We start from the raw sequence: 19081 nt of genomic DNA, 5'->3' as shown, positions 1-19081 counted from the left end.
AAAAAAACGAAACGTTGTAAATAACCCCCTCATAAACAGACCAACGAGTTTCCACAGTTTTGCGCGATGGTTCATTCCGTTTTTAGGGGTTAGTGAGTTGGAAAAGGCAATAATAAACATCTCAGCTGTAATAGAAACAGTGGAAAATAGGACAGTTGATGCCCTCCTGGCACTCCAGGAGGAAGTTACTGACTTACGAAAATAGTATCACAGAATCGTATGGCTTTAGATTTGCTATTAGCCTCCCAAGGGGGGGTATGCACTGTGATCAATATAGATTGTTGCATGTATGCCGATCAGAGCGGGCGAATCACCGAGGACCTCCAAGAAATTAGGAAACAAGTAAATATTCTACATAAAGTGACACAAGACAACACTTCTTGGAGTTTTTTTGAATTATGGGAGAAATTGACATCCTGGTTGCCCAATCTAACATGGTTAAAACAATTATTTGTAATGATCATTGTAATTGTCTTTCTATTTTTAATTATTAGTATAGCTGCCCGTTGTGGATTTTGGTGTTTTAAGGGAACTGGAAATTCCTATAGCGAATGGAAGAGAAATCAACTGTGACAAAAATTAGAATCTAATCAATACTTCGAGTCTGAGTACAAGAATTTACTAATTTCTTTGAAAAGGGGGGACTGAGAGAGGGGGGGGGTAAGAGATAGGGTAGAGTTTAACGATTATGATAGTTTGCTTAGCTGTTTAGGGTAAAGTTGTAAAATTTAACGATTGTAATAGTCTGCTTAGCTGTTTAGGGTAAAGTTGTAAAGTTTAATGATTATGATAGTCTGCTTAGCTGTTTAGGGTAAAGTTGTAAGATTTAACGATTGTGATAGTCTGCTTAGCTGTTTAGGGTAAAGTTGTAAAGTTTAATGACTATGATAGTCTGTTTAGCTGTTTGCCAAATCTTACAGGGTTTGCTTGGGTGCTGTGACAAGGTGTACGGGAGTAAAGGGCTTCATGACCATATAAGTCCAGCTTTATGACCATATAAGTCCAAAGAAAGATTACAGCCTTGCAAGAACAAGCCAAAGCCGGTTCTGCGGTTTGGACAAAGAGCAGGACGTTACTGAGCCTGCGCCAGGTGTGGGGGCAACTAGCGGTCACGAGGAAGACTCACCTGCCTTCATCCTCAGGACCCCTGACGACCACCACCAGGGGACACTGCGCAAACTCAGTTGAGAGAAAAATATGGAAATGACTCGCAGAGCTAATTTTAATACAAAGCGGGGATAGGTAATGCATATGTATAGGCGTATTACGACATAGTTATGAATATGTAATGAGTTGCCTTATAAAATCGTGCAAGTTTTCGCGCCAGGCGCGCACGATTTTTGGCGGGACTACCCCCGTGCTGCCCAGCGCTGATCAAACATACCTACTTTACAATCTTACGGATTGTGGAGTCCGTTTTCCGCGCGTCATAAGGAACCAATCTGTTTAAAGCACGCGACCTCTGATAACATATATAAACTCGTGCTTCTGCACAATAAGTCGGCATTTGCTAGCATCAAACAGCGTCCCGTCTATCCATCGCAGCAAACTGGAGACCCCGACGTGATGGGTTTATGAACCGCCAGGCTGAGCGGCAGGCTGCAAGTCCCACAGAACGTTGAATGAGCTGCTGAAAGGAAGCAGGAACCGGCAAATGAAGTCCCTCTGGAACTGAGAGATGAGCTGTGGGAAACATGGGAATCAAGTGTCTTCCCCTGTGAGGGATGTATATGGACTCATAAAGGGTCTTCTAGTCAGATCCGGGAGCCCATGCCTCAGTCTCCCCAAATGGTGACCCCTATGGTGGTGTTCCCAAGCCTTGGAAGAATAAGGACGGAACTGGTCGATAAAAAAGCCAGCTCGTGGAAGAGGGCTGCGTTCCGGAGGAGACGGCTTGGCTGAACGATCGTCTTGCTGTCTGGACCAGGCAGACAACCTAAACCCCGAGGATAACACCTGTATGCATCGAGACAGGTGAGCAGCCAAGAAACTTTAGAGACTTGGAAAGAATGAAAGTGTGTACAGACAGCAGCCAATTGTATGATGCTGCCGTGGAGGGGAGCTCCGTGTCGGGAATGCATTTAACATCTTGGTGGCAAATTCTGACTACTCTTTGCCAAGTGTGGACTAATTCTACTAGCGGTGCTAAACCAGAGGAAGCTGTAAATTCCACCGACAGCGCGGCTCTTCTCAAGACACCGTCAGCGATGGCGATTCTGTCCACACCTCCTCTGCCCCCAAAGCTTCTGTCACTGACTGCAGCGACCCTCACAACACAGGACCAAGCACGGGAACAGGACAACTCGGACAATGATTTTATTGACACTGATAAACCTTTTGATCCAGGTCCTATAGATCTGGAAAAGGAGCTAGACCTTTCCCCCACCCCCTTGTCTCTCCCGATGCATTGACTGTACTTTCGGGGAGGGTGAAAGGGGGTCTGAGGGATTGGTGGCAGGAATGCAAGTGGGAAACACTTAAGTGATGGGTTTTGGGAGTCGCTAGGGCATGTTCAGTATTTTGTCAGACAAATCAACCTGCAGAGTGGCAGCCTGTGCAATACGAGGCTGTTACAGAGTTAAGCAAAGCAGTGCGGGAAGGGAGGATTCATAATGCATTTGCTATGTCCCTTCTTGAAGTGATGGCAGAGCCTTATACACTCACACTGCATGATTGGAAGTTACTGCTTTGTATGGTACTAACTGATACAGTATATGATGTGGTTATCTGATTTTTGTGAGCTATGTGTAGTGGCCTTGACTGAAAACCTTAATCGGGGAATTGCTGTTAACTATGAGCAGTTGGCTGGAGCAATTAACTGTGCCGATTCTGTGACTCAGGCAAGGTATCCCAGGGACAACTGTTTGCAAATGAAGGAGATGGCTATTAAGGCAGTCAGGGTGCGGGAGTCTTGCCACAGTCTTGCAGGGTCCTAGAGAGTCACTAACTTTAATACTAACTTGATTGATTGGCTTCAGAATATTTTGCAGCAAGTCGAACATCAGGAAGCTCAAGGGTTGCTTTTAAAACAACTAGCTGTGATAATGTCAATGAAAACTGTAAACGGGCAACTTTCACAATCGCAACCCCAACATGTGTCAAATGATTGTAACGCAGAACTCACAGCAGACTGTAATTCTCAGGCTGAGTTCTGGAATGCAGCATAACACATTTTTGCTTCTCTAATCTCTTCTGTAAGAATAGTACACGCTCTTAACTTGCTTAGTAAATTAGGCTGCTAGCTTGCTAAACAAAGTAATACCACAAATACTATTTTTTTTCCTGGCTTATTAACAGATGTTGATTCTGTCCATCATATGTTGCTACAGAACCGAGTTGCTATTGATTTTTATTATTAGCACAGGGACACAAGTGTGAAGACTTTGATAGGATGTGTTATGTGAATCTGAGTGACCACTGTGAATTAATTTACAAAAGTATACAAAACTTAAAAGCCTTAAAACAAAGATCTGCAACAGAGCCAGGGGCGGGAGGCCTTTGGTCTCTTCTCACGGCTGGGAAACTTTGGGCCATGACTCAAAAGTATTACAGGATTTATTATAATTATCTTTAACCACCTTATTGATGTTTGCCTTATGTCTCCCATACCTTTTTTTCCTGTATTCAGTGTTTAGTTGATTGTAACATAAATCAGGTCATGGTCACCCAGCTACACACAACCTTTGCCTTGTCGCAATTAACAAGCAAAAAAGAGGAGGATAGAGAATGTCTGAAGAGAGATGTAGGAGAGGAAGCTGGAGAATATTTGACCTAACAAGAGATGAGAGAACAGCTGGGTATTGTGAAGGAGACTAGGAAAGATAAACATGGTTATCTAGTGTTTAATAGGTGTCTGCACACTTGTAGAGATATACAGCTATGTAACTGCATAAACGATTTCTGCCCTGAGCCTGGTGGAGCATACAGCTGCGGTTTGTGTCCGGGCTCAGAGATGTAAATAGGGGCTTCTCTGTTATGGTAAAAGTGTTTCTCTTTGCATAAAAAAGAGAGGGAATGAAGGGAATGACCCCAGAGGTATGTTCAGAGAAGGCATGCGATGTTTCGAACTTTTTGACTGAACCAGTTCTTGTTTGGTGTGCCCTTCCACCTATGTATAATGTTAATCCAAAAGAAGCTGATATTGTTTACACTTTGTCGATAATTGTCTTTCTGTAGATGCTAATGTAGTAGGAGGCTATGATGGGAACGTGTCGCAGCGGTTCTTCTCTTATCCAGAGTAACAGCAGGGAAAGCATTAAAGAGTTAAATCACCTTGTTTGGTAGGCAGTTCAGAATGTGAGTCAAAATTGCCACTGCTTTTTGGTGTTGGTTCAAGGACATGGCTGTGAGGATTTTGATGGTATGTGCTGCGTGCATTTTAGGCGCCCCATTGCAGCAACATGTTAACAAAATCTGAGAAAATGTCAGCCTTTTTTGGCATCCATTCACTCAGTTGGCAGTATTGTTTGTTTGCTATTGCCTTGGTTGCTGTCATGTTTGCAAGGGCCCTGCAGAACATGGCAAACCTGGTACTAGCTGTTCAAAAGCAAAAAGGGGAAATTGTAAAACTGTACGGAACAAAGACAGTGGGTTATTTTGACATTGATAATATGTCTTAGTTGGTTTTTTATTTGTTCTATTACTTGTGCCTTGTTTTTGCTCGGTTTCAGGGGTTCTTTTGTGCAACAGGAAGGGGGAGATGCAGGAGCGGGCTGCAAACTAGGACCATGCGTGGCAATCAGTTAGCTGAGGGGAATGTGCTCGAGCTTGTCTAGACAACAATTAACATGATGGGGCATGTTTGCAGAGCACAGGGGAGCGGGAGACGGATGGCGCCAAGGATGGCGCCAAGGAAAGGTAACACCTTGCGGTTAATTGCTGGTAGTTAACCACCAATCAGGGATTGCCTAGTATGCAAGGCTTAGCTTCAAGAACCAATTAGTTTAAAACGTGCAGCCAGCTCAAGCCGGTTGTACAAGGCCTTGGCTCGGTAGGTTTGGAATATGTCAAGGGGTGGACATTCCATAACCACTCTTGGCAACTACCTGCAGTGGTTGAACATCCTCAGTTCAAAAAGTGTTACCTTGGCTCACATGGAATGCTGCATACATTAATAAGACTCTCAGAGGCTTTTCTTCTCCAGACTGAACAGCTGTAGATCTCTCACCCTGTCTTCCTGGGAGACACGTTCCAGTCCCTTCAAGAAGCTTGGTGGCCTTTTGCAGGACTTTAGTAGGTCAACAACTCCCTTGCTCTGGGAAGCCCAGCCCTGGACACGGCCCTCCAGATGTGGCCTCAGCAGTGCTGAGAGGAGGGGAAGGGTCACCTCCCCCCATCGGCCAGCGATGCTTTTCCTAATGCAGCCCAGGGGGCCGTTGGCCTTTGCCATGAGGGTGCATCGATGGCTCCTGCTCAGCTGCTTGTCCTCTGGCACCCAAAGGTCCTTCTCTGCAGAGCTGCTCTCTGGCCGGCCTGCCACCAGCAGGATAGCCCCAGGAGGGCTGGATCACGGGCTGGCCTCCCCCAGGGGCTCGCTCAGCACCAGCAGCAGCATCTTGCCCATCCTGGAGATGAGCTTCAGCTCTGGCACAGGCCGCAGGGTGCTACAGAGTCACCTGGGAGAGCAAAGCCCTCTCCTGCCAGGGCTGCGCAGCCCAGGCCTGTTGCCCTCTGGCCTCGGGGACTGCAGCCCTTGCTCTCGTGGTGGGAACGTCCTTCATCCTTCTGCTGCCCCCTGCCACCCGCTCCAGCATCCTCTGCTGGGCAGCAAACCCCTCCCACACAAGGGCTCCCATCCCTGGGTACCGGTGTCCGTGTGACAAGCCTGCCCTTGGCCCTGGTGCCACCCCTGAGGTGCTGCAGCCCACATGGGCCCCAGAGCCCACCGCCTGGGGCGCGGGCAGCAGGAGCCCCCTGTGCCACCACAGAGCTGTGACATCAGTGCCGTAAGCGCTGAGGAGGGGCAGGGCAGCTCCCACGCCTTTGGTGGTGGATGGAGACACAAGGTCTGTAGGGGAGACCTACAGGAAAGATGAGGGGAGGGGGACGCTCTGTGTGAGGTCAGGGCAGCTCAGATACATGGAGCTCTTGTATTGGACAGGCAATGAGGTTGGGTGAGAGCTTGAGTGTGGATCAAAGGGGAGAGCAGCCAGGGTGGCACTGAGGGAGGAATTAGTTGTGGTTTTGCCCAGTCCAGCACCCAAATCCTTTTATATGCAATATCCCTGTGGTCACTGGGGGTCAGCTGCCCCAGCTCCTTGCGTCCCCCCAGTCTCCTTGTAGCGCAGGCAGAGTGTGAGAAAGAGAAGCCTTGGTGATTACTCTGCAGCGGTGGCCAAAACACTGGTGTGTGGTCAGCGCTGCCTTAGGAAGAGATGCAAAGCACAGCACCAGAAGGGCTGCTGTGAAGAAAATGCACTCCATGCCAGCCCGAGCCAGGACAGAGTGACGGGTCATACAGTCAGGGTGAGGCATGAACAATGTCTGCTTGAAATGACCTGAGGAAACCTGTGGATCACAGAGCCTGTCTCTTCTGGGGGAATCCGTCTCCTTGGTGATCACTGCACAGGTAAGCAAGGATGCCAGGAGCCCAGGGGCTTGTGGGTGAGTTCCCCAGACCAACCAGGCCACCCACTCTGATGCTCATCTGCACCTGGGACTCCCCAAAGACAACAAGATGCTCAGGGATGTGAATAGCAGTGCCACCTTGGTTGTAGTCACTGTGAAGTTGTGGTGTCCCTGATGCCCAGGTAAGTGAGGAAAAGGAGCAGCAGAGCACAGCCCAGGACAGGAGGGAAGGAGAACCTGGCCTGCTGAGGGCACTGGCAGGTGGGAACCCATGGGGGCAGGGCCCTGAGAGCATCCCTAGGCCTTCCTGGCCCTGACCAGTCTCACCTGGGGCCTCCACCCAAAGCTTTGTCCATGGCTTCGGGGGGCCATTGAAGCCAGGCAGGAGATTCAGCCCCAGCATGATCTATGCCATAGGTGTGCAGGTCACCTTAGAGAGGCGTGTGGGTCTCCTTAGGGTCACAACAACAGGCACAGCTTTGCCTGCCCATGGACCTTGTTGGTTCGGAATGTCAGCATCACTTCCCAGCATATTCTGAATGGGGTTTGCCAAAGATATGAAACCGTGGCCCTCCAAGTCCTGGGGACTTTCTGTTGCCTCCCTTCCTTCCTCAACTCCCTCCGAATTATACACATCTTCCTTGCTGTCAAGGCTTGTCTCTGGCCAAAAGCCCAGCAGCCACCCAGCCGCTCCCTCCCCCCTTCCCTCCACAGTCAGGGCCCAAAAATGAACACAGTCACGGACAGGGGGTCTAACGAGGGATGAGCGTGGGGACACAATCACTTCCCTCACTCTCTTGGCAAGGCACCTCTTCATACGCTCCAGGGCCCTGCTGGCTGCCTCTGCTACCAGGTCACGGGCTGGGATTGTGTTTTGCCTTCTGTCCCCCAGCACCACCAGGGCCTTTTCTGCACAGACACTGCCCAGCCAGGCAGGTCCCAGGCCCTGCAGCTGCAGGGTGTTAGTCCATGCGAGGGAGGTGCAGGCTCTGCCCTTGGTCCGTCCTGCATCTGTGCAGCTCCTGCCAGGGCGGCCACCCCACCTGCCAGGGTTCCCCTCCATGGCATCCCTAGGGCACAGGGATGCTCCTCTCAGTTTGGTGCCACCGACAGACACTGTGAGAGTTGCCTCCACTGGGTCATGTGTACAGCTCTTAAACTGTAAGCAGGAGAGTCCCCTGTGCTGCCCACACTGCCCCAGTATGTCCCAGTGGCCTCCAGGTGGGGTGTGAGCCCTTCCCCACTGCTCTCTCAGCCTGACCATCCAGCTGGTGTTTTACTCATCTCTTTCTGTTCGCACCCAGAGTGTCATGGCCTCACTCGGGCAGAACACTGAGGGAGACCATGACAACAGTTTTGCTGAAGCTGAGGGAAATGACATCCACTGTGGAGCTCCTCACGCACAACTGCAGGCTGTCAGGTTGGTGAGGCAGGAGTTACCCTTGGAAAATCCACCTGGACAGTTACCCGCTCAGGTGCCAGAAATGTCACCCAAGGCGACTCTAACTGGTGGCACACCCCTCACCATGGGGGTTTGAGCAGCCTGTGGTTCCCCGAGCTGCACTTATGGACTCCTTCCAAGACAGATGCAACACTTACTTGTCCTTTCTCACAAGTGACCTCTGCCAATTCAAGGAGCTTTCAAAAGCGATACCTCAAGGAAATATTGATTTTATACCAGAACTTCACCATTATTATTAGTTATACTACGCCCTTATTTTCTCTCATCTTTAACATATTTGCACCTGAGCAGGAGACAGTGACGGCTTCTGAAGTCATCTTTTCAGCAGACTGTCTCAGCAAGGCTCTTTCAGTTATTCACCTGTTTTCTCCTCCCTTTACTCTTTGGTCTTTTCGGTACCTCTCACCTGTGCTGCTGTTTTTACTTCAGGAAGGAAAAGCTTGCATGTCTTCCTGCAGCCGAACTGTCTCCTTACCCAACTCTCCCCTTGTGTTTAGATCTATATTTCTGTATCTAGCACCTAAAAGATTTCTCATGAGAGTGTCCCTTGCGGAAAGGCACCTCATCAGAGACAGCTTGGACTCGGCATATGCTTGTGGAGGGTGTTGGCTTATTTATGCCACTTGATCATTCTTCACATTGCTTGCAGATTTGAATAATTCTTCTGTACCGGTGTGCAGCCAGTCCTCTAAGGCAAATTGGTGGGGATGGTGCAGAGGAGCTGCAGCACCCACCTGCAGAATTGAGGGGAGAAGTCTGACGTAAGGAGAAGGGATGTGAGTCCCAGGGGACAATGAGAAAAAGGGTGGTCTTGGGGACAGTCAGAGCAAGGTTGTCCATCCGGTGTCAGACCTCAAGGGACTGCGTTTCCTACCAGTCCAGAACTGCTGAGGAGATCCTCTGCATCATTATCACTTGGAGAATGCTGCTAGAACCTCCCCTCTAGCCTAAAAAGTAGCAAAATATAACCTATGAAATAAATAAAGGAATTATCATCTGGTGCGCTTCAAAGTCTTCCCTTTTAACTACACCATGAAAAAGCTCATTTGAGCTACACAGGTCTTCAACATCTGAAGGAAATTATAAAACTGTAAATAACTTCTTTAAGGCACTTGGGGCTCCTTCCATGAACCTGAGCTACTGAGAGAAGACTGAACAAACCACTCAAGGAATGCAAGTCAGAAGAAACACTCAAAATGCCATGAAGCATGAATGGGTCCCGCTGAGGGCCATTGCTGACAAAGCGTCCCCATGGACTCGTTAGAGTAGCTAATTAGAGGCCAGAACTTCAGGTAGCCAAAGGTACTGTGTCGGTGGCTGCAATGCTGCAAAACACATTTGGATTTTTTTATGAAGCAGAAAGACCCAGCCCTGACCCCCAGGCTCTTGGAGGGCAGAACATAAGAGCCTCCAAATCAAGTTTCCTGTCACAGCCCTTGATGACATGGGCAACTGCCATTGCCAGGGGGACAGAGGCCTCAGCCCCCTGTGGGGCCATTCAGCCTTGCTGCAGCCCTGGGCCATCTCCACTGCAAGTTGCCCTACACTGTCCATGTGGCACCTCTTTCCACTCTGGGGGTTGGACTCTTCCTTGCTTTCCCACCCAGCCCTCACACCCGCATTTCTCTGCCTTTTCTGAAGTTTCTCCCCTCATCCCTGCTTGTTCCTTGAGACTTAAAGCCATGGGACAAGCCAGGCTGCCTCTGGGTGAACTCTGGCATCAGAGGGCAAACCTCAGAGAATACCTCAGTTGTTGTGTATAATTAGGTCAAAGTGGGAGAATTTCTAGAGATATAAAAGAAATTTGGAAGCATCCTAATATTTGTCATGAGTCCCAGGAAGTTCACACCTTCTATGAAATTGAAGAGATTTGGAATATGCTGACGTCCTGGTTTCCTGATTTACAGCTATGGGTTAAGAAGTTCATCTCCAGATGCCTTTCTCCTCTTCCTCTGTGATTACTCCAATCCATTCTACCTATGTAGCTTCTGCTTTAAGGTTCAGAGTGGAAAAATTGGACTGTCTTTCAGTAGTGTCTCTAATATTCCCTATGGGCAACTCTTCAGTTGTGGCAATTAACCTCATGGGGATTTGCCAAGTGAAGGACAGCAATGGCACAGCAACTTCCAGCTTCCCCATGGGGCTGCAAGGAGGCAACGATGCCCCCGTGCCGTGAGGACATCATGTCTTGACATGACCCTCAGAGGCAGAGACAGCTGCCACAGCCAAGGGGACACAGACCTGGGTTCTACTGGTGCCTTCCAGCCTTGACAGCACCCTTTGCCCTCTCCACCACAGGCTGTCCTACATGGTTGGAGCCCTGCCCCTGTTGCCCTGCAGGCTGTAGGCACCATCTCGCTGCCCTGCCTTGCTCTCACCCCAACATTGCCATACCTTCGCTGAGGTACCTCCACTCTCACCGGCTGTTCCTTGAAACACAAACCATGGGCTGATCCAGGCTCCCTCTGGCTGAGCTCTGGCACCGCAGCAGGACCCTTGCAGTGACAGTTCTTCCTCCCGATAGCCACTCTCCATTTGCAACATTACACTTTGTGAAATCTTTTCCCCTCTCCTCTTTCTTCCCACTACCCAGAAAGGCTTTACCACCTCAGGAACTGCCTTCCAAGCAGGGAACATAACTCAATAGCTATTTTTGGTGGTCTTTCCCCTCAAAAAAGTGAAGTCACCTCCACATGGTCTTCTAAACCACATGGCTGCTGCTGGCCTTTCAGCTTCTCCCAGAGACGTGACCAAGCCACATGCCTGCTGCTGTCCTCTCATGTCCACAGGCAAAATGGACATGACAGCCTGTACCCCAGCCCTTCTCCTGGATGGGGCCTATGGGGTCCCTTGGCAGAGGGACTGTCCCAGCCACGTTCCTGATGCTGGCCTGTCACCTCCAGAGACAGAACTGACCTCACAGGCCCCTTCACAGCCAGGCATGTCCTCCTGCATGAGGAGTTCCTGAGAATCAGCTGTCCTCCTCATAACACACCCCTCTGTCACCCTCATTCTAACCCATGACCTGGCCACAGAAAAGCAGCCTTGTTTCTTTCAGATTTTTCAAATGCATTTCCCACAAGCCATTTGAGTGGAGAAATATTCTTCACATGAACTTCTGTAGTTGAGTTGACATTCTTTATATATGCTCTTATAGCTCTATGGCTTTTTTTTCCAGGGTAGACTGACCTCTGGAGATCATCGAATCCAGCCCTCCAACTGAAGCAGGGTGACCTAGACCAGCTTGCTCAGCAACGTGTCTAGGTAGGCCTGCAATAAATCACGGAAGCATAGGAACAGAATCATTGAGGTTGGAAAAGACCTTAAAGACCATCAAATTCAACCATTACCTCAGGACAGCCAATTCCATCACTAAATCACGTCCCGAAGCACTGTGTCTGTGTATTTCTGAAACACCTCCAGGGCTGGTGATTCCACCAGCTCCCTGGGCAGCCTGTTCCAATGCCTGACCATCCTTGCAGTGAGGATGTTTTTCCTCATATGCAATCTAAACCTCTCCTGGTATAACTAGAGGCTATTTCCTCTTGTTCTGTCACTTGTTATGTGGCAGAAGAGACCTACCCCCACTCATCTACAACCTCCTTTAGGTAACTCTAGAGAGCAGTAAGATCTCTCCTGAGTCTCCTCTTCTCCAGAGTAAAACCACTTTTCAAAAGAAAACTGTCTTTTCAGACACTCATCAACAGACCAGGGCTCCAAACCCTTCACCACCTTTGTTGCCCTTCTTGGACATGATCCTCAGTGTTTCTCTTGCAGTGAGGGGCCCAAAATGGAAACACAGTGTTCAAGGTGTGGCTTCAGCAGTGCCGAGTACAGGGGGTCCATCACTGCCCTGGTCCTGCTGGCCACACTGTTTCTGATAGCAGACACGATGATATGGGCCTTCTTGGCCACCCGGGCACACTGCTGGCTCATGCTCAACCATCTGTCAACCTGCACCCTCAGGGTACTTCCCCACCAGGCTGCCTTCCAGCCACTCTGGCCCAAGCCTGTAGCGTTGTGGGGGGCTGTTGTGACCCACGTACAGAACTGGCACTTCTCCTGGTTGAACTTCATACAACTGGACTCATCCAAATGATCCAACCCGTGCAGATCCCTCTGCAGAGCCTTCATGCCCTCAAGGACATCAGCACTGCTACCCCACTTGATGTTGTACACAAACTCACTGAGGGTGCACTCAATCCAGATCACTGATGAAGATCTGAAACAGGACTGGCTCCAGCACAGAGCCCTGGGGAACACCACTCCTTATGGGCCGTCGTCACCTGAATTCACTCCATTTACTCCCCCTCTTGGGGCTTGGCTGTCCAGCCAGCTCGAACCCAGCGTGGAGAACACCCACCGAAGCCATGAGCAGCCAGTTTCTCCAGGAGAATGCAGTGGGAGATGGAGCCAAAAGGCTTTCCTAAGGTCCAGGTAGACAGCATCCACAGCCTTTCCCTCATCCACTAGGCAGGTCATCTTGTCCCAGCAGGAGATCAGATTCCTCACAAAGGACCTGCCTTTCATACATCCATACTGGCTGGTCCTGACCTCCTGGTTTTCCTGCACCTCCTGTGTGGTGGCGCTCAGGATGATCAGCTCCACAGCCTTCCCTGGCACTAAGATCAGGTTGACAGGCTTGTAGTTATCCCGATCCTCCCTCCTGCCCTTCTTGTAGGTGGGCAGCACGTGACTAACATTCAGCCTTCTTGGGCCTCCCCAGTTAGCCAGCACTGTTGAAAGTCACCCCTGTGGTGAGGCAATAGAGAAACAGACCAATGATTTTCAAAGTGTCCCTGCATCACGGGATGTCCATGGTCAAGGACACAATCAAAAGCACCTTGTCCTTTCTGGGTATAAGGTTCACCGGAACCACATGTCCACTGGGGCTACAGAGGCATCACTGGCAGCAATGCCTTCTCCTGCAGCACTGCACAGTCCAGCCCTGCATGTCTCTGGTCCCAAGGACAGCATGGATTGCTCTCCTTAGGGACATCTCATTTCACCTTCACAGTGACCTCTGCCCACCACCCCAGCATGCTCTGCAGCAAAATATTTTGCTTGCGTGTGACCTTGGACACTTGGTACCCATTATTATTTTTGTAGTTACATGTCTGAGCTTGGCCCTGGTGACACAGGTGTGCTTCAGGGTAACTGCTCTGAAATAACCTAAATCAGGGAGAGGAAAGGGAAAAGTCTTATTTAAGCAGCGTGAGGAAGCCTTAGGATCAATAACCTCACATCATACTGGGGATTTTAGAGATCCTGTGGGTTTACATGGCAAGGGTTTGGGAGTGGTTTGGAGGTGTTTGTAGGCTGGCAAAGGTAAGAAGAGATCCAGAGCTGACTCCATGGCCATAACAGCCACTTTCATTTGACTCCAAAATGGACCAGCCCCTGCCCAAACCTGAGCCAATAAGCAATTCTAGTGGCACCTCTGTGATACCCTATGGCAGAAAGGACAAAGCAGAAAGGGAGAGGAGTGAGAATGATGTGAGAGAACAGCCCTACAGACATCGAGGTGAGTGAAGAAGGAGGGGAGCAGCGAGACAGAGGCTTGGTGGGATCCTGCAAGCCAGTGGTCAAGTAACCGCCCGCTGACAGCCACAGGGCAGCACAGTGACAATGCACGTTTAGGTGTCTGCAGGTTCTTTGCATCAGCGTTCTAGCACAGCTGCCAGATGGGCCAGCAGCTGTGATGCTCCCCTGGATCTGAAACCCTGCATCATTCGTGTCCACCTTGGTACTAGGAGCAAAGCAATGGTGGAGTCTCATCTCCCAGGGGAGTGAGGCAGGAGAGCAGCAGAGTGCAGGCCCCAGGTCACACACTGGCAGGCTGTGGCCTGTGCAGAAGGAGGGAACGCTCCTTCGGGTGCCCTGGAATTGCCTCACCGGTCTAAACCGCGTGGTGGATGCCTGGGCTGTTGGAGGCTGCTGTCCTTGCCGAGCAGCTGTGCTGAGCTCTGCCACCTGCCTTGGCACTTGGTTCCCTCAGGGTCACAGCTCTGTCTGCAACAGGACGGGCTGCAGCTGCCTCTGCGTGGGCCCCTGGCTGAGGGCCCTGCTGCACATCTGGGCTGAAGCCCCCCAGCTGTGGCACCAGCCCAGCTCTGCCTGGCCATGAGGCAACCTGGTACCAAGTGTCCCCGAGCCCGGGGGTGCAAAGGCTTTGCTTCAGAGCAGAGACATGGCCTGGGCAAGGGAGAGCTGAGTCTTGAGCCCTCGGACTGTGCAATGAAGTGCTGAAATGGGCTCTGCAGGGCTTACTGAAGCACTGAAGACATCCTCCCCGCCCTGCCTGCAGAACCACCAGACACACACATGCACACACACTCTTTTAGGAGTACTTGGGTCCTTTGCTGCAGTCTTCCTGGTGTCCTCTCTAGTAATGCGTTAACAAAAGTTGATACTCCTGCACAAAACTTTTTCTAGTAAGAGAATTGCCACTGCTGGAAATAAGTGTGTCCCCCCAGGTGAGGCAAGGCCCATGAGGGATTGCCTCATCCTGCTGCCCAGCAGGTTCCCCTGCAGCCCCAGGGACAGCTGGAGGGAGCCCAGAGGGGCAGAGGAGGGAGGCAGGGAGAGCTCAAAAGCAGCCCTTGGTGGGGGGCTGCTGAGAGCTCCCTGCTGGAGAAATCTGCAGAGCCCTGGAGCCGGTAAGTGTGTGGCTGCAGGGCAATGCCTCTGCAGTTCCCAGCCGGGTCTGCAGCAGCTGGGGCCCCCCCAGCCTGTGGGACCGTGTGGGAGCCTTGTGCTGTGGAGGAGGCCAGTGTGCTGCAGAGCAGGGCTTCCCTGCTGCAGCGTGGGAGGGCCAGGGCATGTGGGCTGCCTTGTGCCAGGGCCGGCTGCAGGGCTGTGAAGGTGGCTGTGCAGGCAGGGGTGCCCAGGGCTGTCCTTGCCAGCAGGGTCCCTGCAGCCCAGGGGGCTGTGTGCTGGGGCAGGGGCTCTGCCGCCTGCCAGGGGCAGCTCTCAGCCTGCCGGGGAGCTCCCGTGCGGCTGCGGGGAGAATCTGTAGGTGGAAGGAGCAAACCCTGTCAGGGCAATGTTCTCGTGCTGTTGCGTGGGTGCTGCACTGGTCAGGGCTGCTCGCAGCTTCTGCTCATGCCCACCTCATTTCCAAGGCGACTTCTCATGAGCACATTCACGGCAGGGGTTTTCTGCTGGAGTCTCTTCTTGCCTGAATCTCTGCTTCCATTTTTATCTTGCTCATCTTGGTAGGAATGGAATCTGAACTGTGTAGGTCAGAGCAGGGGCAGAGACTCTCAGAGCATCACAGTGATGTTTATGAGGAAGGTCAGCAAGTGCCTTCCCTCTGCAGCAGCATCCAGATCAAAGCAGCATCAGCTCTCCTTTTCCCTCAGGCTCTGGGGGAGCTGTTCTTTCAGGCCTGCAGGCAGAGAGCGGCTGCAGGGCAGAGCTGGGCACACAGGGGCTGAGCTGGGCTCTGTGAGCGCTGGCAGGGAAGAGCCGTGGGGCCAGAGAAAGAGCTGCTGGCAGGGACAGCTGCAGGCGTTGAGCGTGGCTGTCCTGCATTGCTCTGGTCTGGGAGGTGCTGTGCAGGGCTTGAGAAGGGAAAGGCATTCCAGTGTGCCCATCTGTCTCTCTCCTGGCTTTGCTCAGATGATTTTGGGATAACTGACCGGCTCGGTTGGAATGGGAGTTTCAGCTGCAGGCTCAGGCACAGACCCTGTGAGTCCTCCTGTGCCGATGTGAGCACAGCAAGGAGGTGTCCCAGGTTTCCTCTAATCTGTGAAGCTGTGGGCAATGCAGTGTGTGATGCTGGGGAAGGAGCTGGCTCTCCTTTAACAATCACCGTAATCAGGACCCTTGGTCACCTGCTTGGGGTGTCCACCCAAGCTGCACGCTGCTTCCAGGGCACACTGTGACCATGGGTGTCCCTGGCTAGAAAGGGGGGTGCTGAGACTTCGAGAAAGGGCGAGCCATTCTGTGCTCTGTAGTGGATCCCTCTGCTCTTCAGCAGTGTCTGCTTGCTTTTTAGGGTAACAAAGTGTCCTGGTTGTGGCTGGGATAGAGTTAATTTTCATCTAAGTGGGAAGGACTTTTGAGAACAATTTTGAAAATGCACTGATATTTTTGGTTGTTTATAGGTGATGCAACATGTTCATGCTCAGTATATAAACTTGGTGGGGGTTGCTGGGGTCTGCCAGTCGATGCTGGGGACTGGCTGGGCATCAGTCAGTGGGTGATGAGCAGCTGTATTGTGTATCACTGTCTTCCCTGCTTCCTTTCTTCCTTTCTTCCTTTCTGTCTTTCTTCATTTCTTTCTCTCTTTTTCTCTTTGCTTCTTTCCTTCCTCCTTGTTTCTTTCCTTCTTTGTTTCTTTCTTCCATTCTTCCCTCCTTCCTTCCTTCCCTCCTTCCTTCCTTCCCTCCTTCCTTCCTTCCCTCCTTCCTTCCTTCCCTCCTTCCTTCCTTCCCTCCTTCCTTCCTTCCTTCCTTCCTTCCTTCCTTCCTTCCTTCCTTCCTTCCTTCCTTCTTTCTTTCTTGTTGGATTTTATTACCCCCGACTACCTCCCTCTCATTATAACTGTCATTCTCATTATTGTTATTGTAATTTCATTTTTATTCTACTGCATTTATGATTTTTTTCTCGTCTCAAACTTCAAGATTTACATTCCTTTCTGATTCCTCTCCTCATACCTATGGGTGAGGGGGGAGTAAGTGAGCATCCCTGTGGTACATAATTTCCAGCCAGGGTTAAACCAGGACACATGTCAGTGTAATTGGACTCTATCACAGAAAGCTGCAAGTGCGGGGCAGCTGAGAAGGAGCTGGAGGGACTCACCAGAGTCCCTGCCTCTGCCCTCAGGCACAGACAGTGCCCTTGCCTCTCAGCACTCACTCTGCTCTCCCTGAGCACAGCACAAAGCCCTCCTGACCTGACTCTGGCCATGGCCGTTGCTCAGCACGGGCAGAGCCGATGCTGACAGGCCCTTCTGCGCTGGGAGCAGTTTGGGCTGAGCCAGTGCAAGGCCAGGACTGGCCCCTGCCCCCACGGTTCCCATGAAGCCCCTGCTGCAGAGCAGGGCTCACTGCTGGGCAGCCAGCGGGCACAGCCCCTGCTCCTCACAGCACACTCGGCCAGCACTCAGCACAGCTCCAGCCACGGCTCGGAAGGGAGCTCTCCTAGGAACGGCAGAGGGGGGGACATGGGGCAGCGGGGGCGCATCTAGGAGAAACGGCTTTCACTTGGCTCAAAGAAGTCTCTCCTAAATTGTCCCTGCCCTTTGTCCTTCAACAGGTCCCTGTGTTCAGAAACAGAAGATGTCTAACAGCAGCTCCATCACCCAGTTCCTCCTCCTGGCATTGGCAGACACGCGGGAGCTGCAGCTCTTGCACTTCTGGCTCTTCCTGGGCATCTACCTGGCTGCCGTCCTGGGCAACGGACTCATCATCACCACCGTAGTGTGTGACAAACATCTCCACACCCCCATGTACTTCTTCCTCCTCAACCTGTCCCTTCTTGACCTGGGCTCCATTTCTACCATTGTCCCCAAAGCCATGGCCAATTCCCTGTGGGAAACCAGGGCCATCTCCTATGCAGGATGTGCTGCCCAAGCTTTTCTCTTTTTATTTTTCATTTCAACTGAGTATTTTCTCCTCACTGTCATGGCCTATGACCGCTACGTGGCCATCTGCCAGCCCCTGCACTACGGGACCCTGCTGGGCAGCAGAGCTTGTGTCCACATGGCAGCTGTTGTCTGGGGTAGTGATGTTCTCTATGCTGCGCTGCACACGGCCAATACTTTTTCACTGCCACTCTGCCACGGCAATGCCCTGGGACAGTTCTTCTGTGAAATCCCACAGATCCTCAAGCTCTCCTGCTCACACACCTACCTCAGGGAAGTGGGGCTTATTGTGGTTAGTGCCTTCATAGCATTTGGCTGTTTTGTTTCCATCATGCTGTCCTACGTTCAGATCTTCAGGGCTGTGCTGAGGATCCCCTCTGAGCAGGGACGGCACAAAGCCTTTTCCACGTGCCTCCCTCACCTGGCCGTGGTCTCCCTCTTTCTCAGCACTGGCACATTTGCCTACCTGAAACCCCCCTCCGTCTCCTCCAAATCTCTGGACTTGGCGGTCTCAGTCCTGTACTCGTTGGTGCCTCCAGCAGTGAACCCCCTCATCTACAGCATGAGGAACCAGGAGCTGAAGGACGCACTGAAGAAGCTGATGCAGTCAGGTGTCTCTCAGCGGCAATGAACTGACTGTGGCTCTTTACAAGGTATTTTCAAGTCACGTATAGGACATCATGTGTGTTTAACATTCCATCTATGACAATCATGGTTTTACTTCAATGTATTTCCTCACTCCACTTCCCCAAAAGCACGAACCCAGCCTCCCTGACCCAGAGGCCTTTGTACATGCGCCAGGGAGGATGGTACATATATACTCCTGTGTCACATCTCAGTAATAAAAGGGTGGGTTTTTTCAATGCCTATATCTGGAGGTTGGTCTCTTCTTCCAAAGCTGAGCTCAGGAACAGGCTGCAGGAATTGCCCCCAGAAGACCATGCTGCTGGGCTTGGGTTCCCCATGGCTCAGGGGAGGAGGGCATGGGGCAACGCGTTAGGGCATGGGCCTGTGTTGAGCCTTGGCGTGTGGGGGCCCAGTGCCCATGGGAATGGTGGGTGACCAAGAGGGATGTGCCTGGGACCATCTCCCTGGGCTTTCAGGCACCGCTGCCCTGCACAGCAGCACCGCCTGCTCAGGGCCATGCCTGAGACCACATCCCTGGGCAAGAGCAGGTGTCTCTGTGGATGCCCCAGCTGGGGCAGGCTGCTGTGTCCCTGGTGCAGCAGGAGGTGCCTGGGGAGCCCCCAGGCCAGCAGCCTGGTGCTGGGGACAGGGACTGGCCCCGAGGGGCTGCCAGGAGTGGGCAAGCAGGGTCCCTGTGAGAGAGGAGCAGCAGACAGAGGGAGGCAATGGCCTCTGTGTCCTCATGCCATGGCTGGTGCCAGCCCTGGGGCTGACTGGCAGGAGGAGACCCCTCTCTGCCCACCAGCATCTCCTGTGCCCTTGTGATGGTCTAT

The 19081-nt window shown here is 51.7% G+C and overlaps 1 protein-coding gene across 1 annotated transcript; it reads left to right on the top strand.

Annotated features, from left to right (window-relative positions):
* The first annotated feature begins 17313 nt into the window (after positions 1 to 17313).
* On the top strand, positions 17314 to 18252 carry LOC119142019 (olfactory receptor 14C36-like). Its single transcript, XM_037374722.1, has one exon. The coding sequence runs from the start codon at positions 17317 to 17319 to the stop codon at positions 18250 to 18252; it is 936 nt and encodes a 311-aa protein (XP_037230619.1). The 5' UTR covers positions 17314 to 17316.
* Positions 18253 to 19081: the final 829 nt, after the last annotated feature.

Source organism: Falco rusticolus, unplaced genomic scaffold, assembly GCF_015220075.1.
Source record: "Falco rusticolus isolate bFalRus1 unplaced genomic scaffold, bFalRus1.pri scaffold_167_arrow_ctg1, whole genome shotgun sequence".
Taxonomy (NCBI): domain Eukaryota; kingdom Metazoa; phylum Chordata; class Aves; order Falconiformes; family Falconidae; genus Falco; species Falco rusticolus.
Note: the sequence above shows the minus strand (reverse complement) of the source record. Positions and strands in the feature narration are given on the sequence as shown.